Source organism: Thamnophis sirtalis, unplaced genomic scaffold (genome assembly GCF_051295495.1).
Source record: "Thamnophis sirtalis isolate CommonGarterSnake01/CBP01778 unplaced genomic scaffold, rThaSir2_p1.2 scaffold_15, whole genome shotgun sequence".
Lineage (NCBI taxonomy): Eukaryota > Metazoa > Chordata > Lepidosauria > Squamata > Natricidae > Thamnophis > Thamnophis sirtalis.
Genome location: NW_028261395.1, coordinates 43,243,498 through 43,271,102, shown reverse-complemented (window position 1 = coordinate 43,271,102; position 27,605 = coordinate 43,243,498). Strand labels below are relative to the sequence as shown.

The window sequence follows — 27,605 nt, the reverse complement described above, 5'->3', positions numbered from 1 at the left end:
TTCTGGGAGTTGAAGTCCACAAGTCTTAAAGTTGCCAAGGTTGGACTCCCCCCCCCTCCCTGGCTGAGACAGTAAAGTAGGAAGCTCTGACCAGTTTAACTTTGGCTTGAGGGGACGGATAGTAGAAACATGCACTGCTTCTATAAGAAAATCATCTACTACTGAAGACAGATTGATCATTTCTAGCTTTACGGACTGTTGCAACTTAGGCAATGAAGCAATGCTGTGTGAGACATCATCTCAGAAGGAAATGTATGCTCCTTGTTCTTCCAAAACTAAAATCACTAACACTGGGGACACCTACTCCCAAAAGAATGTAAAAAACGTGGAAGATGAACCATTACTTCTACAAAATAAAGAGGGATGTTTTAAAAAAAACCAAAACGGCAAGCTTTCTAGTGAATTGGTTCCACTTTCACACGCACCCCCACTGGAAAAATGTTGTGTGGGTGATGCCACCCTGAAATTTTGGCGCACCCCGCAAGACTGGCTTAGGTTGACTTTATAACTGGTCTGGTCTTGGAAGCCGAGACTTCATCGGAGAGGCACATCTCCATCCTAAGTGACCAGTTGCTGAGTGATTCACATCCTGAAATCTTGGTGATTACTTTGGAACTGGGTGGGCAGAAAGAGACAGACTTTCTGGAAACTTTTATTTTATACAATTAAACTCCCAAGCCTAGTTGGGAAGCCAAGAAAACGACTTGAGAAGTTTAAAATTGTGAGGGTTTTTTTTCCCCTTAAGGTGAAGCCAAGTTCTTTTAAAATATAAATATTTAATTCTTTTTTGGGGAGTGGGGGGATGAACATTGAACCTCTGCAAATTATTTGTAGGTGATCTTATCCAAGTTTGAAAGATGATCTTTCAAATAGTTGTTATCTATATGATGGATGAGGGACGTGGTGGCTCAATAGCTAAGACGCTGAGCTTGTCGATCAGAAAGCTCGGCAGTTCGAATCCCTAGCGCCGCGTAACGGAGTGATCCCCCGTTACTTGTCGTAGCTTCTGCCAAATCATGTAAAAATGCAAGTAGAAAAAATAGGGACCACCTTTGGTGGGAAGGTAACAGTGTTCTGTGCCCCTTCGGCATTGAGTCATGCTGGCCACATGACCACGGAGACATCTTCGGACAGCGCTGGCTCTTTGGCTTTGAAAGGGAGATGAGCACCGCCCCCTAGAGTCGGGAACGACTAGCACATATGTGCGAGGGGAATCTGTACCTTTGTATAATGGATGGGAAATAGGACTTTTTTTAAAAAAATCAGTTTTTGCAAAACACTTTCATGAACTGCCCAAAACCTTTATCGGGCTGTCCCCAAACAGTAATATTTTCAGGGAGGGCTTATTTTTGGAGGAGGGCTTATTTTAGTGCATGTGTTCAAAAGCCCGATTGGGCTTATTATCCAGGGAGGTCTTATTTTTTGGGAAACAGGATATTCCCCTTGGCCCGAAGGCACTGATGGAGCTAAAAAGTCTTTCAAGGGTGGGCGATGACTAAGGGGACCCTTTTGCCAGCAGGATTGATGGGTGCTTCCAGGGCCGCTGGCTTGCAAAAGTCTGCCTTTGGCAGGATTTTTCAAATAATATCGCAGGAAAAACCACACTTGGATAAACAAACATTTATGTTATTTCAAGTGTGGAGGATGTGAATGCCAGGGGCTTCAGGAAAGTGTATGCGTGCACCCAGGGGATTTTTCAGAAGTCAGAAGAATTTGTGGGAGGAGAAAAGAACCCCACAGATACAACTTGGTGCGGGTACCACCTCTGCGGCCAAGTTCGTCTCAAAAAAAGTAGGACTGGTTTCAGTGTTTTTGGATGGAAAGCCAACACGAATTCCCTTAGCTGCCAAAGGAACAGCTTGGAACAAGGCAACGGGATACCACTTCGATCCTCTTGCCAGAAAAAAATGACAGGAGCCAGAAATCTGAAGTGGGGGCTTGGGGGGGGGGGTTGGTTGGAATTTACAACTGGAGAACTGCTCCCACCTTCTTATAAAAGATTAAAAAAAAAAAGTAACATTTATATTAATATAAGAAGCAGGAGAAGACGGGATGGGGTAAATAGATTTTGAAGTCGCCTAGAATATTAAGATGCTGAGAAGAGGTTTGATGGTCGAATAGTAAAGACAAATAAGTAAATGAAAAGGTATTAATACACAATCATTGCCGATTTGAATAAATTAGAAGCAGCTGCTAGACATAAGTTTTCATATTGATGCCAGCAAAGATATTGGCCTGTTGAGTGAGGGCGCCCTCTATAGGTAAAGGTGGGGAATGCAACTGGTTTTTTTTCCCCCCCTCCCTCTTGGTTTCTTGATTTATTTTCGTCTTTAAAGCGACTTTATTTTTAATGGTACTTTAATTGGTGGCTGTTGGTTTATTAGGTGGTTTGGCTGCCTTCCAGACAGAACAGAAGCCTATCCTTTTTATAAGTAGGTAAAGGTATAGGTTCTTTTTGCACATATGTGCTAGTCGTTCCCAACTCTAGGGGGCGGTGCTCATCTCTGTTTCAAAGCCAAAGAGCCAGCGCTGTCCGAAGATGTCTCCATGGTCATGTGGCTGGCATGACTAAACTCCAGAGGCGCACGGAAAGCTGTTCCCTTCCCACCAAAGGTGGTCCCTATTTTTTCTACTTGCATTTTTTTTTACGTGCTTTCGAACTGCTAGGTTGGCAGAAGCTGGGACGAGTCACGGGAGCTCACTCTGTTATGCACTGCTAAGGATTCGAACTGCTGAACTGCCGACCTTTCTGATCGACAAGCTTAGCGTCTTAGTCACTGAGCCACCTCGTCCCTTTTATAAGTAGACAGATCTGTAAAATAGTAATCCAGTGGAGCGGGGGTGTCGTATATTTTGGGGTGGACAAAAGGGACCCCTTCTTTTCCATGCGTTCTCTTGTGGAAGACACAACAATGACTGTTGGGTCTGGAACCTCCAGGCTTAGAAGCAGTCTATCTCTTAAATAATGATGCAGGGAAATAAACAACGGGGCACTGCTATTGATTGTCCCACTTGTGGACTAGATCCAACAGGAACTTTTGGCGTTTTAGCTAATGGCTTATGTTAAGAGTCTTCCGTTTAAAAACCTTTGGATTGCTGGAACGATCCAGAGTTAAATGCTTTTTTGATGGCCTTATATGCTTTTCCCTCACCCCTCTTCTCTGCTTGCTCTTTCCCCCGCTGTCTCTAGATCCTTTTCGATCAAGCTCAGAGGTCTGTCCGACAACAGCTGAACAACTTTGTGAAAGAGTGAGTATTTGGTTCTACTTATCGGGGCTCTGAATTCCTGGAGAATAATTAGATCCTTCCTCCCTTTCGCGATTCTATGATTCTGTTCCTCCATCAAGAGCCAATGGCTTATTACCTGAATTATTAGTTGGTGCAAACTTCCTTTCCTTCCTGGGCCCAGATTTATGCCTCCTTTGATTAGCGCAGGGGTCGGCAAACTACGGCTCTGGAGCCGCATGTGGCTCTTTCATCCCTCTGCTGCGGCTCCTTGTCGCTGGTTGGCGCCACAATTTTGAGAGGATCTTCCAGTTTGGGTAGGGGGGAGCATGGTGCGCCAGGAGGAGACTCTATGGTGGTGGTGAGGGAACCGGACATCCGGTCAGCACCAGAATTGAATTGGGGGGGGGGCTTCCAGTTAGGACCGTTGCGGCTCTTTGAGTGTTTAAGTTTGCCAACCCCTGGGCTAGTACAAGTGTTGTGTTGAAGATACTGCATGGAAAAAAAGAAGACTATGCAACGATTCCCTTCCTTTCCAAAAGTGAAAAATATGGCTAGTTTTGAACTTAAAATATTTTCTCCCTCTTCCACTCTAGTGCTTACATGCACTGCATTTCATTATTGCTTAGTGTGTGTGTGTGTGTGTGTGTGTGTGTGTGTGTGTGTGTGTGTTGCATTTTTGCTGATAAATAAATGAAGGGTGACTATTATAGATCTATTTCAAGCTATTTAGCTTTCATCAGCTAGCCATACCCTTGCTGGGATTCGAACTTGGGCTGTTTTTAAATATTAGGCAGTTGTATTAACCTCTAAGCCACAAGCTCTCCTCCCTTATCAGCATGCATACATACATACATACATACATACATACATACATATTCCTATATTTGCCCTGAAAGATGCATAAATAATAAGCAATTTTTTTATATATATATAAAAAACGAGCCGATTGACAGAGAATGGAAGCAATTAGCTTCCTCCCATAATTGGGGCATACCAGGGGTTGTGACACTATGTGTGTGTGTGTGTGTATATATATATATATATATATATATATATATATATATATATATATATATATATATATATATATATATATATATATATATATATATATATATATATATATGACTCATATTTATGACGGTTGCAGTGTCCCTGGGATCAGGTTTTTTCCCCCTGATATTTTGGTGAGCAAAGCCAAGGGGGGAAAACCAAATTCCTTCAACCATCGTGTTGCTAACTTCGCAACGGCTGTGATTCACTTAACAGCGGTGGCAAGAAAGGTCGTAAAACGGGGCAAAGACACCCAACATGCTTAAAGCCAAGGAGATTTTGGAGTCCGTTGTGGTCATAAGGAGAGGGCCAGTTGTAATGTTTTTCACCTTTGCTTAGGAAATGTTTAGTATTTTTGGAAAGTTGGATCCTCTAGTAAAGGCAGCCCTTATCCGATGCGCTGGCATTAAGCAGATCTTGTGATGGCAGTATAGACCAACGTTGTGCAATCTTGGCAACATTAAAACCCCTGGACTTCCACTCCCAGAATTCCCCAGCCAGCCTGGTCGGCTGCGGAATTCTGGGAGTGCAAGTCCACCCATCCGAAAGTTGTCAATGGTTGGACATACCCAACGAAGTCCAACTTGGCCATTTTTTGATGTTGAGCGGGCTGCTGAAGTCGACGAAGCTAACGCCCGCCACCCTGCTTCGCTTGGCAGGGATGTCCGCAAGTTCAAGGAGACCAAAAAACAGTTCGACAAAGTCCGAGAAGACATGGAGATTGCGTTGGTCAAGAACGCACAAGCCCCACGGCACAAGCCCCACGAAGTAGAAGAGGCCACTGGCACGCTGACGATCACCAGGAAATGTTTCAGGCACTTGGCCCTGGATTACGTCTTGCAGGTAGGTGAGCTTTTTTTAAGGCGGCTTCCTAGAATTACTGTATTTTCAGAGTATAAGACGCACCTCCGTCCTCTCCCCTAAAAGAGCGTGGAAATGTTGGTGCGTCTTATACACCAAATACAGCCATTTTTGGCTTCCCGAAGCCCTGCCCCCACATCCCAGCTTCAATGGACTCCAGAGGATGATAGAGGACAGGAAGGCCTGGAGGAACATGGTCCATGGGGTCACGATGGGTTGGACACAACTTCCCAACTACAGGGCGGGGCATAACCTTTTCCTAGGGGGTCACAGCAACACTTGTAATAACAACACAAATAATTCATACACCATTCGAAAGCCCATCAAAAACTGAGTTTATTGACACGATTTAATAGTCAGTATGACCACCATTAGCCCTTCGAACAGCATTCAAACGAGGTGGATAAGAACACAACAAATCTTCAAACAGTTCCGTTCGATTTTCCAGATTTTTCAACACAGTTTCCAAATTCATTCTCAAAGTTTCAACCGAATATCGATTTTGACCTTGCTCCTGAATCATCAGAGCTTCCACTTCATCCTTAATTATGGCCCCAATGTTCTCTGCCGGATTGAGATCTGGCGAATTTCCCGGCCAGACGTCATTGCCCCAAACGTCGCTCCAGCATCGCGAGCCTCTCGAAAGGCAATGCATTTTATTCTGTCAATGATCCTTTGTTCTTCCGAATCGAATTTTCCAGCCATTCTTAAAGCAAATTTAACATTTAATAGCTCATTCAATTCAGTTTTTTATGGGCTTTAAAATGAGGTGTCGCGGAAGTTGTAAACTGCTGTCGATCTTGCTGTGACCCCCTAGGAAAAGGTTATGCCCCGCCCTGTACTACTATATCTATCTATCTATCTATCTATCTATCTATCTATCTATCTATCTATCTATCTATCTATCTATCTATCATCTATCTATCTATCTATCTATCTATCTATCTATCTATCATCTATCTATCTATCTATCTATCAATCATCTATCTATCTATCTATCTATCTATCTATCTATCTATCTATCTATCTATCTATCTATCTATCTATCTATCTATCTCCTGCAAGTCCCTTGGACTGCCAGATGATCCAACCAGTCGGTTCCTAGAGGAGATCCACCCTGACTGCTCTTTAGAAGCCCAGATCCTGAAGAGGAAACTCAAAGACTTTGGCCATACTTTATAGTCTTCTTGGGGTGGGAATATGTTTCTCCCCCCCCACATCTTCACAGTTCTACAAAGCCAGGAGTCCTAGGAACCTGGCCCTAAAATGTTCGTGTAGATTCTGTCACCTTTGCCTCTTCCTGTTCTGTTTATTACGAGCATCCAAGATTGTACAGTGAAAACCTTGAAGTGGTTTTCATGTTAATTAGAATGTTTTAATTTTATGGAGGGATCCATCCATATTTATTTCAGATTTTGTTAGTCGTGAAATTTAGCTTCCCCTGTTTTCTCGTTTGTTATAGATCAACGTTCTCCAGGCGAAGAAGAAATTTGAAATTCTGGACGCCGTAAGGATTTTATTAATTTCTTCATCCTTCTTGCTTCCCAGCCCCACAACTAAGCTAACAAATGATGATGAAGGGTTGGTCAGTGGGGAGGGGTTCTGACCTAGGCTTCCCCAGCAGCACGAAGCCGAGTCCTCGCCCGATAAACCCCTTTTATTTAATTGACAGTGAATTTCTCTCCAGCCAAGTCTTCCCTCTCCCACAGTCTTTCGAGATAGTTCACAATGACCTGATCGTTATCAGGCTTGGAGAGCGGCCAGGCTGATATCTTTCAGACGCCGCCGCCATACTTGGCAAGAATGCAGGAATGAACGAATGGCCTCCTGCAAACTCCACTCCCTTTTCGCGCCTCTTTTATTTTCTCCAGGAGGGGCTGTTCACAGTCCACCTGTGGCCTTACTCCCAAGTCGACCCCTGTTCCTTAGCTGTTCCCTTCGTCTGGCAACTCTGCGCATGAGCACACTGGGAACAGGCTCCAGCTGTTCTTCTGCTTCACTGATGTCTGACTCTGAAGGCAGCTGATAACTGTCAGACGGCCCTGGCCCCATCTCTGCCTCCGACACAGAGCCCTCATTTGAGCCTTCCCCAGACTCCAGGACTGGCCCATCTTCCTCCCCAACCTCCTCACTGTCCTAATCTGCTGCCAGTTCTGCTGGCTGCTGGTGGGCCACAAGATGTTGTAAAGCAGGTTAAATTTCTCCTTCACACGCAGGAGAGAATGTTTTGGGTTGTCTTCTCCCCCACTGTCCTGGAGGGGAATCTTCTTTCAGCCTCATTTTAAGAGAGAGGTTTCCCTCCCCATCACCCCCATCAGGCAGAGGAAGGGAATGCCTCTTTTGATCCATCTTGGAAGAGGCCTCTTTGTTTCTTCCATATACAGAGAAGGTCTCAGGTACACAGAAGGGTCCCCAAAGGGCCACAGGTGACGTGGGAGTTGGGTCGTGAAAGGACTTTCTGTCTTCCTTCCAGATGCTCTCCTTTATGCACGCCCAATACACCTTTTTCCAGCAAGGATACAGCCTCCTCCACGAACTGGACCCGTACATGAAGAAACTAGCCACTGAGGTGAGGAAGCAATGGAGTGTCGTGTCTGTGTGTGTGTGTGAGAGAGAGAGAGACAGACAGACAGAGAGAAGAAAGGAAAGAAAGACACACATAGAGAGACACACAGAGAAAGAGAGAGAGAGAAAGACAGAGACTGAGAGAGAGACAGAGAGAGAAAGAGAAGGAGACACACACACACACACACAGAAGAGACACAGAGAGAGAGAGAGAGAGAGAGAGAGAAAGAGAGACACACACACAGAGGAGACAGACAGAGAGAGAGAGACAGAGAGAGAGAGAGAGAAGGACACACACACAGAAGAGACACACACACAGAGAGAGAGAGACAGAGAGAGAGAGAGACACACACACAGAAGAGACAGAGAGAGAGAGAGGAGAGACACAGAGGGAGAGAGAGACAGAGAGAGAGAAGGAGAGCCAGAGAGAGAGAGAGTGAAGGAGAGACACAGAGAGAAGGAGAGACACACAGAGAGAGAGAGAGAGAGAGAGAGAGAGAGAGAAGGAGAGACACAGAGAGAGACAGAGACAGAGAGAGAAAAGAAGAGACAGAGAGAGAGTGAAGGAGAGATACAGAGAGAGAAAGACAAAGAGATAGAGAGAGAGAGAGAGAAGGAGAGACACACACAGAGAGAGAGAGAGAGAGAGAGAGAAGGAGAGACACACACACAGAGAGACAGACAGACAGACAGAGAGAGAGAAGGAGAGAGAGAGAGAGAGAGAGAGAGAGAGAGAGAGAGATTGATTGATTGATTGTAGAAAACCAAAGCCAGGGAAAGAAAGAAGATGGGGAGGAATAAAAGTGGGAGAAGGGTGAAGGGAACAAAGACCAAATGAGAGTTGTGGAAGGAAAGAACATTAGGGGGATTCACAAAATCGCACAGCTCAGCCCTTTTGTTCATTGGTTGTTGAGCCTTCAGCTCCAGACCTCTTGAGACGGACTCATGTTCCTCACCTGAGTTCAAGAGAAGACACCAAGAAATCTTGAGCAAGATGGCCTGGTAGTTTTTCCTTGGCAGCCGCTGATAGGGTTCCTGGATTGCTGGTGATCTTTGGGGGTCACCCAAAGGACAGCTAAGCTAATTGGCATGCATTTCACTTGGCTCCTGGCACAGTTTAATTAAATGGAAGCATCTTTCAGTAGACTTAAGGGGGTGGGGAGATCCACTCAATGTTAATAAGTTGGTTGTTTTTTTTTCTCTCAAATCATCTCTTGGTTCTGAATCATGAGGACTAGAATCTAAACTTTCTGACAGATGGATGGTTTGTGATGCAAATATGCCTAAAATAAATTGTGGCACTTGGTCTATTTTCCAGATATTGGTTTGAGTTTGAGTATTTATTTTCTTTCTTTCTTTCTTTCTTTCTTTCTTTCTTTCTTTCTTTCTTTCTTTCTTTCTTTCTTTCCTTCCTTCCTTCTTTCTTTCTTTCCTTCCTTCCTTCCCTATGAGTTGTCTTGGTCGAATCTTTCTTTCTTTCTTTCTTTCTTTCTTTCTTTCTTTCTTTCTTTCCTTCCTTCCTTCCTTTGTTTGCTATGAGTTATCTTGACTCAATTTTCTTTCCTTCCTTCCTTCCTTCCTTCCTTCCTTCCTTCCTTCCTTCCTTCCTTCTTTCTTTCCTTCTTTCCTTCCTTCCCTATGTGGTGTCTTGGCCCAATTTTCTTTCTTACCTACCTACCTACCTACCTACCTACCTTCCTTCCTTCCATCCTTCCTTCCTTCCTTCCTTCCTTCCTTCCTTCCTTCCTTCCTTCCTTCCTTCCTTCCTTCCTTCCTTCCTTTGCAATGAGTTGTCTTGACTCAATTTTCTTTTCTTCCTTCCTTCCTTTCTTCCTTCCTTCTGTCCTTCCTTCCTTCCCTACGAGTTGTCTTGGCCCAATTTTCCTTTCCTTTCCTTCCTTCCTTCCTTCCTTCCTTCCTTCCTTCCTTCCTTCCTTCCTTCCTTCCTTCCTTCCTTCTTCTTTCCCTACACTCTACTGCCTGAGGACACAGAGAGAGAGGGAAAAAGGGTATGCTTTGGGCCAGCCCCTACCTATGTGACTTTTAGCCTTCCCCACCATGTGGTCTCATGTGGCCATTGGGGTAAAAGATAGTCCCCTCTTGGCCTCAGAGAGGGAAACCGAGAGCTCAGAAAATAAGCCTGTGGCCTTTGCCTTAACGTCTCTTCTCGTTCCTCCCCTTGAAGCTGGACCAGTTGGTGATCGACTCGGCTGTGGAGAAGAGGGAAATGGAGCATAAACACGCCCTTATTCAGCAACGGGTGAGTGTGGAGATGCAGCATCCTGCTTTCAAGAATAATCAGCCCGGTGCCTCAAAGAAATGCAGCCAAGCATGACATAAAAACTCTGCTTGGCTCCTCTTGTCTCAGGCCCAGGCATCTGATTAGAGAGATCGGATCATGCTTGGGTAGGAAAATCGGTGTTAGGCCTGCAGCCATCTTTTCTTTTGGATCTCAGGCCTGCCACACTTTCTATTTATTCTACTATCCATTTTCTATTGTGGGAAAATGGGATTGTACGGAGTTAGATGCTATGTAGCCATAACAACATTCCTTGTAGAAAGCCAAGGTCATCCTTTGTCTTTGCACCTGGCCAGAACTGGATGGGTGGAAGCTGCCAGTATGGCATTGGAAGATTGGACTATGTGATGGACTTGTGGGTGTGGGGGGCAGGATCTTGAACTTTCAACTGGGTGGGAAAACGGGAAGCCTTCAGATTCGGCTTTTCCCAGCTGTGCCAACATGGCTCTCTTCATAAATTGGAACTTTGAACAATACTTTGCCTCGAACTCTGATTTATTTTTGGATGCTATCTCTCCTGAACTAGAAGTTCTCTCTGGATTAGAATTCCCTTTTAAACAAGGGATCTAATACTTGGGGTGAAGAAATGGACAGAAATCCCCACCCAAATGATATAATAATTTTTGCTGTTTTTCTACATACCCCAGTCAGTACTTTATACAGAAGCTTGACAACTTTAAGACCTGTGGACTTCAACTCCCAGAATTCTCCTTGCATGGCTGGCTGGGGAATTCTGGGCATTGAAGTCCACAAGGTTTGGGCCTAAATATTCACCTTTGCGTCCTTGTTTTTTTTTTTTTTTTAAACAGACAAGCAGTTTCCAATAACGCTGATTTATTTTCTTTTTTTCCCCCCCCTTCCCTCCTCTTCAATGTTCCCACCCAGACTCTTCTACAGGTGAGTACCAAGTTAACTGTTCTCTGTTGGTTTGGCTTGTGGGACTTATTTTTTGGGGGTCGAAAACACCTCATATTCTTTGTCCTGTTCTGCCTTTGGTCAGATGCTGGTTTCGGGGTTGAACAACAGTTGCCCCAGCTTAGCGGTGGAGGTTCATTGAATGACTTGAGACCAATTCAAAAGAACAGCCTCAATCGGGTCATTTAAACAAAACGCCGTAGCATTGGCACCACGGCGTCACCACAACAGTAGTGGTTGGTGTTGGTTAGCATTGTGCAGTCAGTTTAGGGCAGGGGTCAGCAAACTGCGGCTCTGGATCCGCATGTGGCTCTTTCCTCCCTCTGCTGCGGCTCCCTCACTGGTTGGCGCCACAATTTTGAGAGGAGCTTCCGGTGGGGGGGGAGGGTGGGGAGAGAGAAGCACAGTGCGCCAGGAGAAGACTCTATGGCAAGGGGAGGGTTTTCCAGTTGTCTCCACAATTGATAGGGCTTCCGGTTATGACAGGTAGAGGAAAAAGTACGCCACGCTAGGAGGAGGAGACTCTATGGTGGGGGAACTGAACTTCCAGTCAGCAGCCCCAGAATTGAAGAGGGGGCTTCTGGTTAGGACCTTTGTGGCTCCCGGTGTTTTCTTTTCTGTGGGAAACGGGTCCAAATGGCTCTTTGAGTGTTTAAGTTTGCCGACCTCTGGTTTAGGGAATAGAATAGAATAACAGAGTTGGAAGGGTCCTTGGAGGTCTTCTAGTCCAACCTCCTGCTTAGGCAGGAAGACCTACACCACTTCAGACAAAGCGTTGTTCAATTTCTTCTTAAAGACTTCCAGTGTTGGAGCATTCACAACTTCTGGAGGCAAATTCTGTTCCACTAATTAATTGTTCTCACTGTCGGGAAATTTCTTAGTTCTAGGTTGCTTCTCTCCTTGATTAGTTTCCACCCATTGCTTCTTGTCCTGCCCTCAGGTGCTTTGGAGAATAGCTTGACTCCCTCTTCTTTGGGGCAGCCCCTGAGATATCGGAAGACTGTTATCATGTCTCCCCTGGTCCTTGGGTGGGGGGAGATGTATGTGTCCTCCTTACTGTTTAGTGCAGTAGTGTCTAATGATTTTGTCGTTGCATGCCGAAAGCGCATGCATGTGTGACAGCACACACGGATGCATGCCCACACCCATAATGCAATGCATGCGCGACACCCCACCATGCGCTCTGCCCCCCCTGCACATGCACCTGCAGGGGGGCGCATCCTGTTTTGGACCTAGCAGGCCTCCCTGCAACCTCCTGGGACCAAAAATGGACGCACCCCCGCCACACACACTCCCCCACTCATAAATGCACATCTCCTGCATGCACCCCGACCCCTGCGCATGCATGGCAGAGACCTGAAAATCAGCTGGCCAGCATGAGGCACACGCACATGCGCATGGCTCGCCTGCCCGCAGAGAGGGCTCTGCATGCCACAGGTTTGCCATCACGGGTTTAGTATATTTGTGAGCTCGGAAAAATGGATAAATTTAGTCACCTCATGGACCACGTCCCTCCAGGCCTTCCTGTCCTCTACCATCCTCTGGAGTCCATTGAAGCTCACGCTGACTGCTTCAGTGACTCCCTCCAGCACCTCCTTCTCCATCGTCCCCTTCTTCTTTTGCCCTCCATCGTTCCCAGCATGAGGCTCTTCTCCAGGGAGTCCTTCTTCCTTCTCATTAGGTGGCCAAAGCATTTTGAATTTCCTCTTCAGGATCCGGCCTTCTAAAAAGCAGTCAGGGTTGATTTCCTCTAGGACTGACCGGTTGGATGGCCTTGCAGTCCAAGGGACTCGCAGGATAGATAGATGATAGATAGATAGATAGATAGATAGATAGATAGATAGATAGATAGATGATAGATAGATAGATAGATAGATAGATAGATAGATAGATAGATAGATAGATAGATAGATAGAAGATTATTGTTGTTGTTAGTCGACCCATCGCAACCCTGGAGTCCATTGAAGCTCACACCGACTGCTTCGGTGACTCCATCCAGCCACCTCCTTCTCTGTCATACCCTTCTTCTTCTTTTGCCCTCCATCATTCCCAGCATGAGGCTCTTCTCCAGGGAGTCCTTCTTCCTTCTCATTAGGTGACCGATGGGATTGCCTTGCAGTCCAAGGGACTCACAAGATAGGTGGATGGATTAGATAGGATAGGATAGATGGATGGATGGATGGATGGATGGATGGATGGATAGGATGGATGGATGGATGGATGGATGGATGGATGGATAGGATGGAGGGAGGGAGGGAGGGAGGGATAGGATAGGATAGGATAGGATAGGATAGGATAGGATAGGATAGGATAGGATAGGATAGGATAGGATAAGATGGATGGATGGATAGGGCAGGACAGGACAGAATAGGATAAGATAAGATACGATAAGATAGGATGGATGGATTGGATAGGATAGGATAGGATAGGATGGATGGATGGATAGGATAAGATAAGATGGATGGATGGATGGATGGATGGATGGATGGATGGATGGATGGATGGATGGATATGGATGGGTGGGTGGGTGGGTGGGTGGGTGGGTGGGTGGGTGGGTGGGTGGATTGGATAGGATAAGATAGATATATGGATGGACGGATGGATGGATGGATTGTATGGGTTAAAATAGATGGATGGATGGATGGATTGGATTGGATAAGATAGATAGATAGATGATAGATAGATAGATAAATAGATAGATAGATAGATAGATAGATGATAGATAGATAGATAGATAGATAGATAGATAGATAGATAGATAGATATAGATTTTCATGGTGTGTAGGCTCTGTCCTCTCTCTGCCTTCGCTGCTTTCCCCACTTCCATCCAGAGGCGACAGCTGTATGGAAATGAGCTCATGCACTAAGCTGATTGATTCTGAAAGAGAAGCCGTGGGCCCTGGGGGGGGAGGATCGAGGGGGGACGGACGGATGGGCAGGTGGTCCTCAGGCCAGCTCTGCACTTGGGTTCACTCTCCCAGCGTCTCTTGCACTGACAGGACCTAGCGGGTGAGTCTTTGAGCAAGGGGAGTGGGAAAATATAATAATGATAATGATAATAATAATAACAACAACAACAACATCAACAACAACAACAGAGTTATAATAATAAACGAACAGAGTTAGGAAAATTTTGAAATCTAAATTGAATGGTGGAAATACAATCAAGGTCATAAATACCTGGGCAATACCAGTTATAAGATACACAGCTGGTATAGTTAACTGGACACAAGCTGAATGGACATTTTGGCCCGAAAAACCAGGAAACTAATGACAATGCACTACAGTTTACATCCACATGGTGATACTGATAGACTGTACCTGCCCCGAAAATCAGGTGGCAGAGGATTATTACAAGTGAAGCAAATAGTTGAAGAAGAAAAACATGCACTGGCTGATTATTTAAAAGAAAGTCAAGAACATCTATTAATCGAAGTAAAGAACAAAAATCTACTGAAGGCCCAACGAAACAAGAATACAGAAAAGATGTGATAAAATCAAGAATGGAGAGTTGGCAGAACAAAGCATTGCATGGCCAATTTCTGGAAAAAGTAAAAGATAAAGTGGACAGTGAAAAACTTGGTTATGGTTAACTGCAGGTACATTAAAGAAAGAAAACAAAGTCACTAATCCTGGCTGCGGAAGAACAAGCTATCCGCACAAATGCCATTAAGGCCAAAATCGAAAAATCCTCTGATGATGCCAAATGCAGACTTTGCAAAGAAGCTGATGAAACTGTTGATCACATACTCAGCTGCTGTAAAAAAATCACGCAGACTGATTATAAATTACGGCACAATTCAGTAGCACAAATGATCCACTGGAATTTGTGCAAAAGGTATCATATTAAAACAGCAACAAACTGATGGGAACATAAGCCTGAAAAAGTCACCGAAAATCAGATGGGTCAAGATCTTGTGGGATTTTCGCATACAAACGGACAAAATACTGGCGCATAATACACCAGACATCACACTGGTTGAGAAAATAAGGTCACAATCATAGACATCGCAATACCAGGTGATAGCAGGGTCGCCGAGAAGGAACATGAAAAAATCGCAAGATACCAGGACTTAAAAATCGAAATTCAACGACTATGGCACAAACCAGCAGTGGTAATTCCAGTGGTAATTGGCACACTGGGTGCTATTCCAAAAGCACTGGAATACATTTAAAACAGTTAAAAATTGACAAAATCACCATCAGTCAAATGCAAAAAGCCGCACTGCTTGGATCTGCACGCATATTACGAAAATACGTTACGACGTCCTAGGCCCTGGGTGGGGCCCGACTAGTAACCAATGCCAAATCCGGCGAAACAACTGGCCCCTGTGATACAATTGTAGAATAATAATAATAATACCACCTCGCTATTTGGAAATTTTAAATTTATCAGACTTGAACATTCTGACTCTATAAAAAACCACCCTACTTGGAACAGCTTATATCCTTCGACGTTACCTTAACAGTTCCTAGGTCCTTGTTAGGATTCAAGCTGTTGAGCTACCAAACAGCCCCAAAGGCTGTGAGTCTCACCATAGATTAACCACAAAATAATAATAACCAATAATAGCAGCAACATAAGAAAGATTTTCAGCCCAGGCAGCGTGTGTGCTGAGGGTTGGGTGGACGGAGCAGGAGGCAGGAGAAAACCCCCTCCTCACTTAATAACGCCATGTAGAATTACCTGCTGGGAGTGTGACGGCTTCTACGCTTGGTGGAGCCCAGCCACATGGCACGAAAGGGGCATCATGAAGATTTTTGGACGGCTGGAGTATGTTCTGGTAAGGGAAAGGGAGAGAGTGGGGGGAGAGCAGCATCTCAGAATGGTGGTGGTGGGGGGGGGAGGAGAACAGCATTTCTTGGAGTTGGGAGGAGGAGGAGGAGGCCGGAAAGGATTGGCGTCTCCGGCTGGAGCTGCAAAAACAGCAGATTCTAGGACGTGATTTGGATTCAGAACGACAGAAGGGGCATTAATACAATTGAGCAAGGTTGGGGCATCCCTTCCCCCCTTTATAAATTGGAGGGGGGCTCGGAAAACATCCTTTGAGCAGGTGAGGAAAGCAGAGGTGGGCCTTTCCTGAGGTCTGGTTCAGGATGCCACTTAAAAAGAAGGTGAGCGCGTCTTTGGATTTGGCAATCTTTGATGCGGGGAAACTTGTGTTGAGACCTAGTCCCACCAAGCCAAGGTTTCTTCTGGATGCCACCTTTGCTTGCTTAAGGCACTGGGCCTCCCCAGTTCCTCCCATTTCACCATGTTGGGTGTGAGCTGGTCTGCCTCTGATCATCCCTGCAGAAGTCAAAAGGATGGTGTATTATGTCAAGGGACGCGATGGCTCAGTGGCTAAGACGTTGAGCTTGTCGATCAGAAATGGTGGTAGTTCAGTGGTTCGAATCCCTAGCGCCGCGTAACGGAGGGAGCTCCCATGACTTGTCCCAGCTTCTGCCAACCTAGCAGTCTGAAAGCACGTAAAAAAAATGCAAGTAGACTTCCTGTGGGCGTGGCCTGTTGCCGAGGAGGGCTCCACCGAGCCTCCTCAGAGATCTGGTCTGTATATCTAAATAAGATCATAGATAGCACCCCTTTTTGGCTAAGAAAGGGGCAGGGAGGATAGCTCCGTAGGTTAGGGTCTATTCGTAAGCCACAGCCTTTTTCTTTTTTTGGCTGTGGAAGAGATTAGATCCAGCCGAAGCGGAGCCTTTATCTCCGGCCAGTTCCTCTCAGCTGCCTTTTTTTTTTTTGGCAGCCCCAGACAGGCTAGCCCCCCCAGGACAAAACAAAGTTTTTTTTCAAGCTAGAGTTGATACGGGAGGGTACCACCCTGTGAGATTTATGCTTTTATTACTATCTTAAATACCAGCACCATTTGTCTTAAAGACTTCTTTGTTTAAATAGACTTTAAAATGGCGATTTCTCTCCGTGGATGATTACTGGATGTACTTAGCCGGGCTTATCTTCCTGCAGACCGCTCCTTAACAAAATAAACTCTTTTTCTTTGGAAATAGAGGGGAGCGAAGCACTGCTTACTTGTTTATCTATTATGGCACCCAGATCAAAGAAACGTCTTGCTACAAATGTGTCTAAAGAATTTAAACAATCTTTTTTGGAAACACAGCTTTGTCTCCTACGCCCTCTACTGGAGAAGTTTTAACACAGGAATATCTCTTTAAAATATTTAATGCCCTTAAGCAAGAACTTAAGGAATTTGTATTGCAACTTTATGAGGATCTAAAATCTAAAGTTAATCAAATGAAGGCGAATACGTTTGCAGCCGTGTCTGCCCTGTCAGATTACTCTGCTGAAATAGAGAACAAATTGGAAAGTCTGGAGAAGGCTAATTTTGATTTGACTACCAATATTCAAATTTTACAAGAAAAAATTAGAAATAACGAAGAACAGCTTATGACGCTAAATTTTGATAGGAAGGCATTTTCAATAAGAGTCAGAGGATTCCGTGAAAAGGAGCAGGAGAATTTGAAACAGACATTTGCTGAAGCCTTCAGCCATGCGCTGGGAGGCCCGGGACTTAACTTTGATTGGCAGATTCGGAAAATCTATCGCCAGAACTCATTGATAGCGGAACAGCGACAGCTCCCGAGGGACATAATTATACATTTCTCTACAAAAGAATCTAGAAACGCGATTGTGCAAAAGTTTCATAATAACAGTCTCCGAGTTGATGACCAGGACGTGATTGTCTTCAAAGATATACCTTTCCAAATGTTGAGAGCAAGAAGGGACTACGCCTTTTTAACTAAAGAGCTTAGGAGTCAACAGATTCGATACAGATGGGAGGCCCCTGCCGGCATCACGGTTACATTTGAGAATCAAAGATTTCGTCTTAACTCTGTTTCGGAGGCTCAAGATTTCTATTGTAGGATTCTGAAGGCGGGACTTCCTGCCGCGCTTGGAAGAGAGGAGAGACAAGCGGAAGGAGAAAGCAAACGGCTGGCCATGCGGCTGCAAGATGGAGGGGGTAGCCCCTCCTCCCTCGGAGAAGCAGAAGAACGCAGATCGAGAATTTAGATACTTCAAAAGACTTCCTAAAGTTGAGGACTGAATGGGGGTTTGAGACCTCTCTCCGGTAGAAAAAGTGGACTAATTTTTATCAGAAGGGGAAAGCTGGGTGAAACTACTTTGAGCTAGATTCTAAAGTAACGTTAGCATAAATCTGATAGTGGTTAAAAGAATGCGGAATGATTTATGTTGTTTAAACTTTGTTAGATGGGACTATTTTAAAATAGAAGGTTAACTGACTCTTGCTGAAAGCATTATTTGAATATGATCCATGCTACTTAACTTTTATTTGAAGGGAAAGTTGGTTGTAATAGTTCTGAGTTATTTTTCAAATAAACGCTAGTATAAATTTGATAGTGGTAAATATTAGACAAGCAAGAGATGAGGGTAAAATGCATGTGGAATGAACTACGTTATTTGTGGTAAATATCAGACAAGCAAGGGATGAGGGCAAAATTTACGTTGTTTAAAGCTTATTAGAACAGGAAGCCGCTTGGGATTATCTTAAGATAACTGTAAAAAGAATGTGGAATGATTTATGTTGTTTAAACTTTGTTAGAAGCGACTACCTTAAAATAGAAGGTTAACTGAATCTTGCTGAAAGTATTAATGGAATATGTGGAATGATTCATGCTACAAATCGCTCTGAGTTATATTTTAAACAAATGGTAGTACTACGTTATTTGTGATAAATATTAGACAAGCAAGGGATGAGGGCAAAATTTACGTTGTTTAAAGCTTATTAGAACAGGAAGCCGCTTGGGATTATCTTAAGATAACTGTAAAAAGAATGTGGAATGATTTATGTTGTTTAAACTTTGTTAGAAGCGACTACCTTAAAATAGAAGGTTAACTGAATTTTGCTGAAAGTATTATTGGAATATGTGGAAGGATTCATGCTACAAATCGCTCTGAGTTATATTTTAAACAAATGGTAGTATAAATTTGATAGTGGTAAATATCAGACAAGTGGGGGATGAGGGTAAAATACATGTGGAATGAACTAAGTTATTTAAATTCTATTAGAAGGGGAAGTCGGTTGGAATTACAGAAATTGATTCCTGTGTAAAGTAATATCTGATCTACGCTGCTTAACTTTACTAAGAAGGGGAAATCGGGTTAGATTATTTTGAATTACTGTTTGAAAAAGGGGTAAAGAAAGATCATTTACGTTGTTTAAATTTTACTAGATGGGAAAGTTTGATTACTTGTCTGTAAAGTTATATTTGAATATATGGCATAAACTACGCTGCTTAAATCTTACTGGAAGGGATCATGAGGTTTAGGAAGGGAACGGGAGAGTCTACAGAAGGTCGGGGTAAATAGCAAAGAAGTAAGAGATGAGAATAAAATATAGATAGAATGATTTATACTATTTAAGCATAGATAAAGATGGGGGGCTGAGATCAACACAAAGAGTGGTTTCTTTTTTTCTTTTTTCTCTTTTCTCTTTTCTTTTTTTCCTTTTTTTTTCTTTCTCTGCTTTTCTTTTTTTTTTTTTTTTGATATATTACTTTTATTTTTTAATCCATATGTATACAAGATATCTTAGATAGAAGGTAGTGCCAGGTGTGGACCCTGGGAAGTCGGAGGATTAGGGATGGGGATTGTGGGGGGTGGGGTGGGGGGGTGTTAATATAGTTTTAATAAGAACAAGAATGTATTTATATACGGTGGTTCCTTTTTTTTATTATTATTATTATTATTATTATTTTCCTTGGTTTACTTTACTTTTATCAGATCAAACAACACTCGAATAAAGGCATACACCAAGGAGGGAGGTAGAGGGAAGGAAGAGGGAGGAGTAAGGAAGGAGTAAGGGGAATGTAAGGAGTAAGGGGAATGTAAGGAGGGTGTCTGGGGAGTAAGGGGAGAAGGAAGGCTTGAGGGGAAAGGGAAGTAGGAGGGGAGTGTTAGAGGGAGAAAGGAAAGTTGGAGGGGGTAGATGGGGTGTATGGAGGACGCAAGGGTTAGGTGGGGTTGTGAATGATGAGTTGTGTTTCCTTTTTACTTGTTCGTTTTATTCCCTTTTTCTTTTTTTTTCTTTTCTTATAGTAAATACCCTGTATATAAATGATTGCAAATGGAATGTGAAAATTGAATAAAATATATTTCCCAAAAAAAAAATGCAAGTAGAAAAATAGGAACCACTTTTGGTGGAAAAGGAACCTCCTCTCCTTAAATTTTGTATCATCGCCATCCTCTGTTCGCTCTCTTAGAATTTGCTATTTCTTTGCGTTGGCATTTGAGGTTTCCATAGAAACAATTGTCCAATATTGTTGGGGGGGAGAAGGAAAAAAAACCCACCCTTCTCTATGCTAGACTGTTATATAAATTCAAACCTGAAAATAAAGGCAGTGGAAACGGCTGGAAAATGGGGTGTTTAGTGCGTGTGATTTAATGACACAGTAGGAAAAAAAGACTCACAATAGGGGTGCTTCACACAATTCTTGTGTGACACAATTCTCCATCCATCCATCTATCTATCTTATCCAATCCAATCCATCCATCCATCCATCCATCCATCCATCCATCCATCCATCCATCTATCTATCTAACTAACTTATCCAATCCAATCCATCCATCCATCTATCCATGGATAGAAAAATAGGAACCACCTTTGGTGGGAAGGGGACAGGACGTTGAGTCATGCCAGCCACATGACCACGGAGACGTCTTCGGACAGCGCTGGCTCTTCGGCTTTGAAACAGAGATGCTCCCTAGAGTCGGGAACGATTAGCACATATATGTGAGGGGAATTTTTACCCTTACCTTATGTTGCATTTGGGTGGTGGGAGGAGTTAAAAGACAGCCCCCTGGTGCTTTCAGATAATGGCTCTGATGGGCATTCTTGCCAGTCAAGATGGGGAAACAGAGGAAGCAGCCAATGTGTCAGTTTCCATGATAAAAAAACCCCACCCCAAATCGAATTAAACAGAGCACTTTAAAGCAATTTGGACATTTTGCCAGGATGGGCCTGTGGGTTTTTAAACCCCCGAATCAAATCGGGTTTGCTTTGCAATTTGGTTCAAATTGGAACGAGAAAAGGGATTTTAAAAATTCACAAAACCAGCAGCCGACTGCTCTAGATCTGGATGGATAAATTTTCAGAAAAGCTCAGTTACGCCGCGTCGCTCTACCTGTGACTTGTGCGCATGGTAGCAGCCACAGAGATGGGCTCCGGCCGTCACTGTCGTTGATGAGGCTTCTCACAGGCTGGGCATAAACTGGGACGGGGTGGTTTTCGGGCTGTCACTCCGTATCTGTGTCATCAGGGCGGAACGACGTGTGGACATATCTCCGTGTCTGCAGCCTTTCTCCCCTTATTTTTCTCGGCCGCCTTTATTAAAGCCAAAGGGGAAATAAAAACAAGAACGGCACAATGGAGCGAGCAATTACTTTTCTGTTGTATGAAAACACTCGCGTAAAATATTAAATCAGGAATGATAAACAGGCTCTATGATGTGGCGGCCCACAAACCTTTTGGGGACTCAGGGACCAGTTCCATGGAGAGAGGTTTTTTTCCGTGGACCGGAGAGGGTGTGGTTTTGTGTGCTGCCCCCACCCCACAGAATGTGTCTTTGCTTGTTTGCACGGACCACTTTCTGGCATGCTGCGGCCCGATATTGCTCCACGGACCAGGGGTTGGGGACTGTATAATGTAAGACTTCAAAGAGGAAGGAAGGAATGAAAGAAGGAAGGTGAAGGGAAGGAAGGAAGATGAAAAGAAGGGAGGAAGGGAGGGAGGAACGAAGGAAGCAAGCAAGCCAGTCTTGGTGGTGCAGTGGTTAGAGTGCAGTACTGCAGGCTCCTTCTGCTGACTGCCGGCTGCCTGCAATTTGGCAGTTCGATTCTCACCGGCTCAAGGTTGACTCGGCCTTCCATCCTTCCGAGGTGGATAAAACAAGGACCCAGATTGTTGGGGGCAAGAGATGCTGACTCTGTAAACCGCTTAGAGAGGGCTGCAAAAGCACTGGTGAAGCGGTATATAAGTCTAAATGCTATAACGCAGGAAGGAAGGAAGCCTTGGTGGCACAATAGTTAGAGTGCAGTACTGCAAGCTACTTCTGCTGACTGCCGGCTGCCTGCAATTTGGCAGTTCGATTCTCACCGGCTCAAGGTTGATTCAGCCTTCCGTCCTTCCGAGGTGGGTAAAACGAGGACCTGGATTGTTGGGGGCAAGAGATGCTGACTCTGTAAACCGCTTAGAGAGAGCTGTCAAGCTCTGTGAAGCGGTATATGTCTAAATGCTATAATGCAGGAAGTAAAGAAGGAAGGAACGACTAGCACACATGTGCAAGGGGAACCTTTACCTTGAAATAAATGCATAATGTTTGTTTTATTTACTTTTTTTTTGCCAAACGTCCAAATCACAATCTGGTACCAACTGCTGGGGGGGCGGGGGGGGGGGGGAAATGAAAACTCAGTTTTAAATGTTTGCTTTGTTTTTTCTAAATGGCTACGAGTCATTCCCCATGATGTGTACGGGGGGAAACCGATTCCAGAGAAGTTATCATAGCTGCGTCAAAATGCCAGCATCCCTCGCGAGCATGTGGGGACACTGGTCATATTGCTTTTATTCTCTTTAACGTGACATGAGCTGGAGGGAGCCAGTGTTATCGTTTGCGGGGGTGTGCGTGTCTCTCTATGTGTGTGTGTGTGTGTGTGATGCACTCATCCTAAGCAGAGAAGATGCTTTGTTGCTTAGCAACTGAACATGCCGGAGGCCGTGCTGCTCCCAATGAGCAGAAAGCTTTCAAGGTAATGGTTCCTTGCCTCGCCTGGCAACTTTCTACTGCTTGGGCCTCCCGTTTTTATTCGCCAAGCCCAGGTGCTTTTTCGTGGTGAAACCGGCAGCGAATACATTCAATAAATAAAGAAACCAACATCTCAAAGGAAGGGGGTGAAACCCCGCGACGGAACGGAGCGGCATGAATGGATGCAGCCAGGAGTGAAGAAAGAAGTACGGATAGTCCTTGATTTGCAACGGCTGGCTTAGTGACCGTTGCCAAAGTTGCAACGGCGCTGAAAAGGGGGACTCGGGACCAGAGGTGAAGTCAACTTCCCTTTGCTAGCAGTTTGGTAGCAATGTGAGCGAGAGCGCGCGCTTTGCTCGCACGAGCTGCCTCCGCGCATGCGCAGGGCGTCAGAAACAGACGTGATGATGTCCGGGCGGGTGGGCGGAGCCTGCTACCGAGTGCGCCTGCAAAGGTAAGTAGAACAACGACGGGGGGGCGGGGGGGGGGAAATCCTCTGTGCCACACGATTTAGATTAGCTAGAAAGCAGAAAATCCGAGGATTCTAGCTACCGTATTTTTCGGAGTATAAGACGCACCTTTCCCCCACCAAAAAAGAGGGTGAAAATCTGGGTGCGTCTTATACACTGAATACAGCATTTTTGGCCTACCGAAACCCCGCCCCCTTTGCAAAATGGATGTGCAGAGGGTTTGGGAGAGGCTCTTCAGGGAGATGTGGAGGGGTGAGAGCCGAGGTGGCGCAGTGGTTAAATGCAGCACTGCAGGCTGCTTCAGCTGACTGCAGTTCTGCAGTTTGGCTGTTCAAATCTCACCAGCTCAGGGTTGACTCAGCCTTCCATCCTTCCGAGGTGGGTGAAATGAGGACCCGGATTGTTGTTGGGGGCGATATGCTGACTCTGTAAACCGCTTAGAGAGGGCTGAAAGCCCTATGAAGCGGTATATAAGTCTAACTGCTATTGCTATTGCTTGCAAAGTGCTCCTGAGGGCTGGGGAGGGAAGAAAGAGCAAAAAATGGGCCATTTTGCCCCCCTCCCCAGCCCTTGGGTGCACTCTACAAGCCTCCCAAAGCTCTGCAAGTCCCCCCCCCCTGTTTTTTTTTACAAAGAACAAGACGTGCAGAGGGTTTGGGAGGCCTGCATAGTGCAAAACCTTTTAAAAAAAAATTAACCTCTTCAATATCATGGTGCGTCTTATACTCCGGTGTGTCTTATAGTCTGAAAAAATACGGTAATATAAATCGCGCATCACAGCTGATCATTGGAAATACCAGTTCGACTGAAACGGTAGCATTTTTTTTCCTACCAGTTTGGGTGAACCGATAGCATTTTTATTACCGGTTCGGGCAAACTGGTCCGAATTAGTACCATTTCACTCCTGCTTAGGACTGATTTTCACACTTACGACCATTGTGGCATTCCCCCATGGTCTTGTGAGCAGAATTTGGACACTCGGCAATTGGTTCGTATTTATGATGGTGGCTGTGTCCCACGGGGGTCATGTGATCCCCTTTTGCGATCTCTCACCAGGAGAAGGTCAGCAGAAGACCAGCAGAGGGAGGGAGAGAGAGGCAGAGAGGGAGGGAGAGAGAGGGAGTGGGAGGGAGAGAGGGGGAGAGGGAGGGAGAGAGAGAGGGAGGGAGGAGGGAGAGAGAGGGGAAGGGAGAGAGAGAGAGAGAGGGAGGGAGAGAGATCTGTGTTTAAACAGCATACACTGAGCAGAGTTTCCATATTCCTTTAAGCCATGGTTTCGAGAATAAATCACATTTGGTTTGCGTAACCACATTAGGCAGGGCCATACATTGTGGTTTTGAAGTGTGGGATGGCTGGATCCACTCAACACATGGACCCTAAACGTATATATATATATTTGTTTACTTGCTCTCAGTTTATTTATAGACGGTTTGCTTTTTCAGGCGCTGTTTTTAAAGTAGGACAAGGCATCTTAAGACGTCGAAACAAAAATAAGCCAAACCAAAGAAGCCACACAGAGTGGCTTAAAATGAACCACCAAGCCCTCTGCTGGCTCTCCAATGTGCACATCTGGGTGGTTCGTGGCTTCGCTGGGATTTATCGAAATAAACCCACATTTAATTAGATCAACATTATTATTGATAGAGAGTCATACTGAAAGGTTTTTTTTTTTTTGCAAAATGAGTGAGGCTGGGATTTTCCTGGGGTTCCCCCCCCCCTTTTCCCATTGTTGTTTCCATCGTCTTAGACCCATGGTGCTGCAAGTGGCACGCAGAACCCTCTTTGCAGGCACATGTCGCCCTAGCTCAGCTCCAATGCGCATGTGCGCCTCCTGCTAGACAGCTGATTTTTCGGGTCTCTGCCATGCATGCACAGGGAGCTGGGTGCATGTGGGAGATGCGCACACATGTGGGGGGGGGGGCGAAGGGTCATACGCATGCACAGGGGTGGGGGGGAGCACGGTGTGTGTGTGTGTGGCCTGTTTATGGTCCCACGAGGCTGCAGGGAAGCAAACTAGGCCCAAGATGGGGAGTGGTGGGTTCTGTGCACATGCGCAGGGGCGGGGGGAGTGCAGGGGGGTACCACGCGCATTGCAATATGGGTTGGCGTATGACGACAAGGTTAGCCATCACTGTCTTAGACTTATTGTAGGACTGTGGCTACCATTTTTTGCATTATTTTCACCCCCCCATCTGGCCATTCTCAGCTATTGTGGTTGGGCTTCCAATTTCCCCACTAACCCCCAAAACCAAACCAAGCCAGTGATTGGATGATGGATGATGAATATGGCCCAAAGGGTTGCAGCCTACTTCATGAATGGAGTGGCTCAATTCCCACCCAGATTGTGGCTGTGATCCTAGTGCCTTGCTCAAATCGAGACAGCCTAAAGTTAGCTTAAAGGTCAGAGTTTTGGCAGCGTGACTCTTATTATGAGATTAAACCCAGGAGCACAACACACAGCACACAGCACACAGAGCCTTTAGACAATTAATAGTCGTTTATACACAAATAGATACAGACATGCACATGGTAGATAAATTCCTTACCACTCAGCTATGGATACAAGGAGAGAAATAAGATACACGATGAGAGGGAGGGGGGGAGGAGAAAGAGAGAGACAGAAAGAGAGACACGCAGACAGAGAAGGAGAGAAAGAGAGGAGAAAGAGAGAGAGAGACAGAAAGACATGCGGAGAGAGAGAGAGAGAGAGAGAGAGAGAGAGAGAGAGAGAGAGAGAGAGAGAGAGAGAGAGAGAGAGAGAGAGAGAGAGACTCCCTCTAATGGCCCCTATATATAGACACCTCCTGAAACGATAAAAGAGTTGTATGGACCCCATCAGAGACTTAAACTGGTTATACCACAGCTGAATCATCCGCATTGCATCAGCTTACAGTTTACAACCTTACATCAGCAGGCAGCTATTAAATCCTCATTACCTGACAAGAAAGATATTTAGAATTTGTTGTACCCAAGCTCGTGTTTTCTTTCCCTTCGCCCCTGTCCTTCAGGATTTCTCTTACGATGAATCCAAAGTGGAATTCAACGTCGATGCGCCCAACGGAGTAGTGATGGAAGGGTACCTCTTCAAGAGAGCCAGCAATGCGTTCAAGACCTGGAATCGGTAAGTTATTGGGAGGAGCCCCCCACCGAAAAATTGATGCATGGTGGATGGTTTGGGGGGGGATGGGAAGAACCAAGTCAAAATACAGGCTAGGACACTTCACTTCCTCTTCAGATGGGTGCTGGGAGTTCTAGAAATTGCCACCTCATCGTTTGTAAACATCTTACGAGCTCATTCAGACAGGAAGCAAATCCAGAAATACTTGCTCTGACTTAAGGGTATATTAACAGAATTAGGAATGTGGTGGCTCAGTGGCTAAGACGCTGAGCTTGTCGATCAGAAAGGTCGGCCATTCGGCTGTTCGAATCCTTAGCACTGCATAATGGAGTGTGTACCTGTTACTTGTCCCAGCTTCTGCCAACCTACAGTTCGAAAGCACGTTAAAAAATGCAAGTAGAAAAATAGGGACCGCCTTTGGTGGGAAGGGTACAGCGTTCCGTGCGCCTTTGGCATTTAGTCATGCTGGCCACATGACGACGGAGACGTCTTCGGACAGCGCTGGCTCTTCGGCTTTGAAACTGAGATGAGCACTGCCCTCTAGAGTCGGGAACAACTAGCACATACAGTATGTGCGAGGGGAACCTTTACTTTCATCTTACATAATTTTGCAAGTCCGAAAGTATATATCTCTCTCCCCGCACTCCCTTTAACAGTTGAAGAAACTAGGGAGGGTGCCTTCTGAGATTCTTTCTGCTGGCTCATCTGACTATTGCTTAGTCTGTGGCCTTCCTGTCCTCCACCTACCATTACACCAGGTTGTAAAAGGCCAGGCTAAATAGACGTGACAAACATTTGTCAAAGCCAACACTGTACTGCAGCTGCTTCTAATAAAAGCCTTTTAGTTGTCATTTTCAGAATCTTCTCCAAGTCTCCATTTATTCTGAAAGGCAAGAGAGTGCTGTCCATCCTCTTTCAAGCTGTTTTTGTCCCATCCTTTGTTTCTCTTTGCAGGAGGTGGTTCTCCATACAAAATAGCCAGCTGGTGTACCAGAAGAAGTTAAAGGTTAGTTTCCTTACTAGCCCTAACCCTAACCTTAACCCAGGGGTTGGCAACCTTAAACACTCAAAGTGCCACAAAGGTCCTAACTGGAAGGTCCCTGTTCAATTCTGGAGCCGACCAGAAGTCTGGTTCCCCCACCATAGAGTCTCCTCCTGGTGCGCCATGCTCCCAAACCGGAAGTCCGGTCCCCCCACCATAGAGTCTCCTGGTGCATGATGCTCCTGACCAGAAGTCCGGTTCCCCCGCCATACAGTCTCCTTCTGGTGCGTGATGCTCCCGACTGGAAGTCTGGTTCCTCCATCATAGAGTCTCCTCCTG

The 27,605-nt window shown here is 45.2% G+C and overlaps 1 protein-coding gene across 1 annotated transcript in view; it reads left to right on the top strand.

Moving 5' to 3' along the window:
• The window catches only part of ACAP3 (ArfGAP with coiled-coil, ankyrin repeat and PH domains 3), a 120,007-nt gene that overhangs the window by 57,877 nt on the left and 34,525 nt on the right, over positions 1–27,605 (top strand). Inside the window, exons 5-12 of the mRNA XM_087702522.1 lie at positions 3,191–3,249; positions 4,941–5,124; positions 6,605–6,649; positions 7,616–7,711; positions 9,893–9,967; positions 10,892–10,903; positions 26,175–26,287; positions 27,239–27,290. Of these exons, the coding sequence (XP_087558648.1) occupies positions 3,191–3,249; positions 4,941–5,124; positions 6,605–6,649; positions 7,616–7,711; positions 9,893–9,967; positions 10,892–10,903; positions 26,175–26,287; positions 27,239–27,290 (636 nt within the window). The remainder of the gene's footprint in view (positions 1–3,190; positions 3,250–4,940; positions 5,125–6,604; positions 6,650–7,615; positions 7,712–9,892; positions 9,968–10,891; positions 10,904–26,174; positions 26,288–27,238; positions 27,291–27,605) is intronic.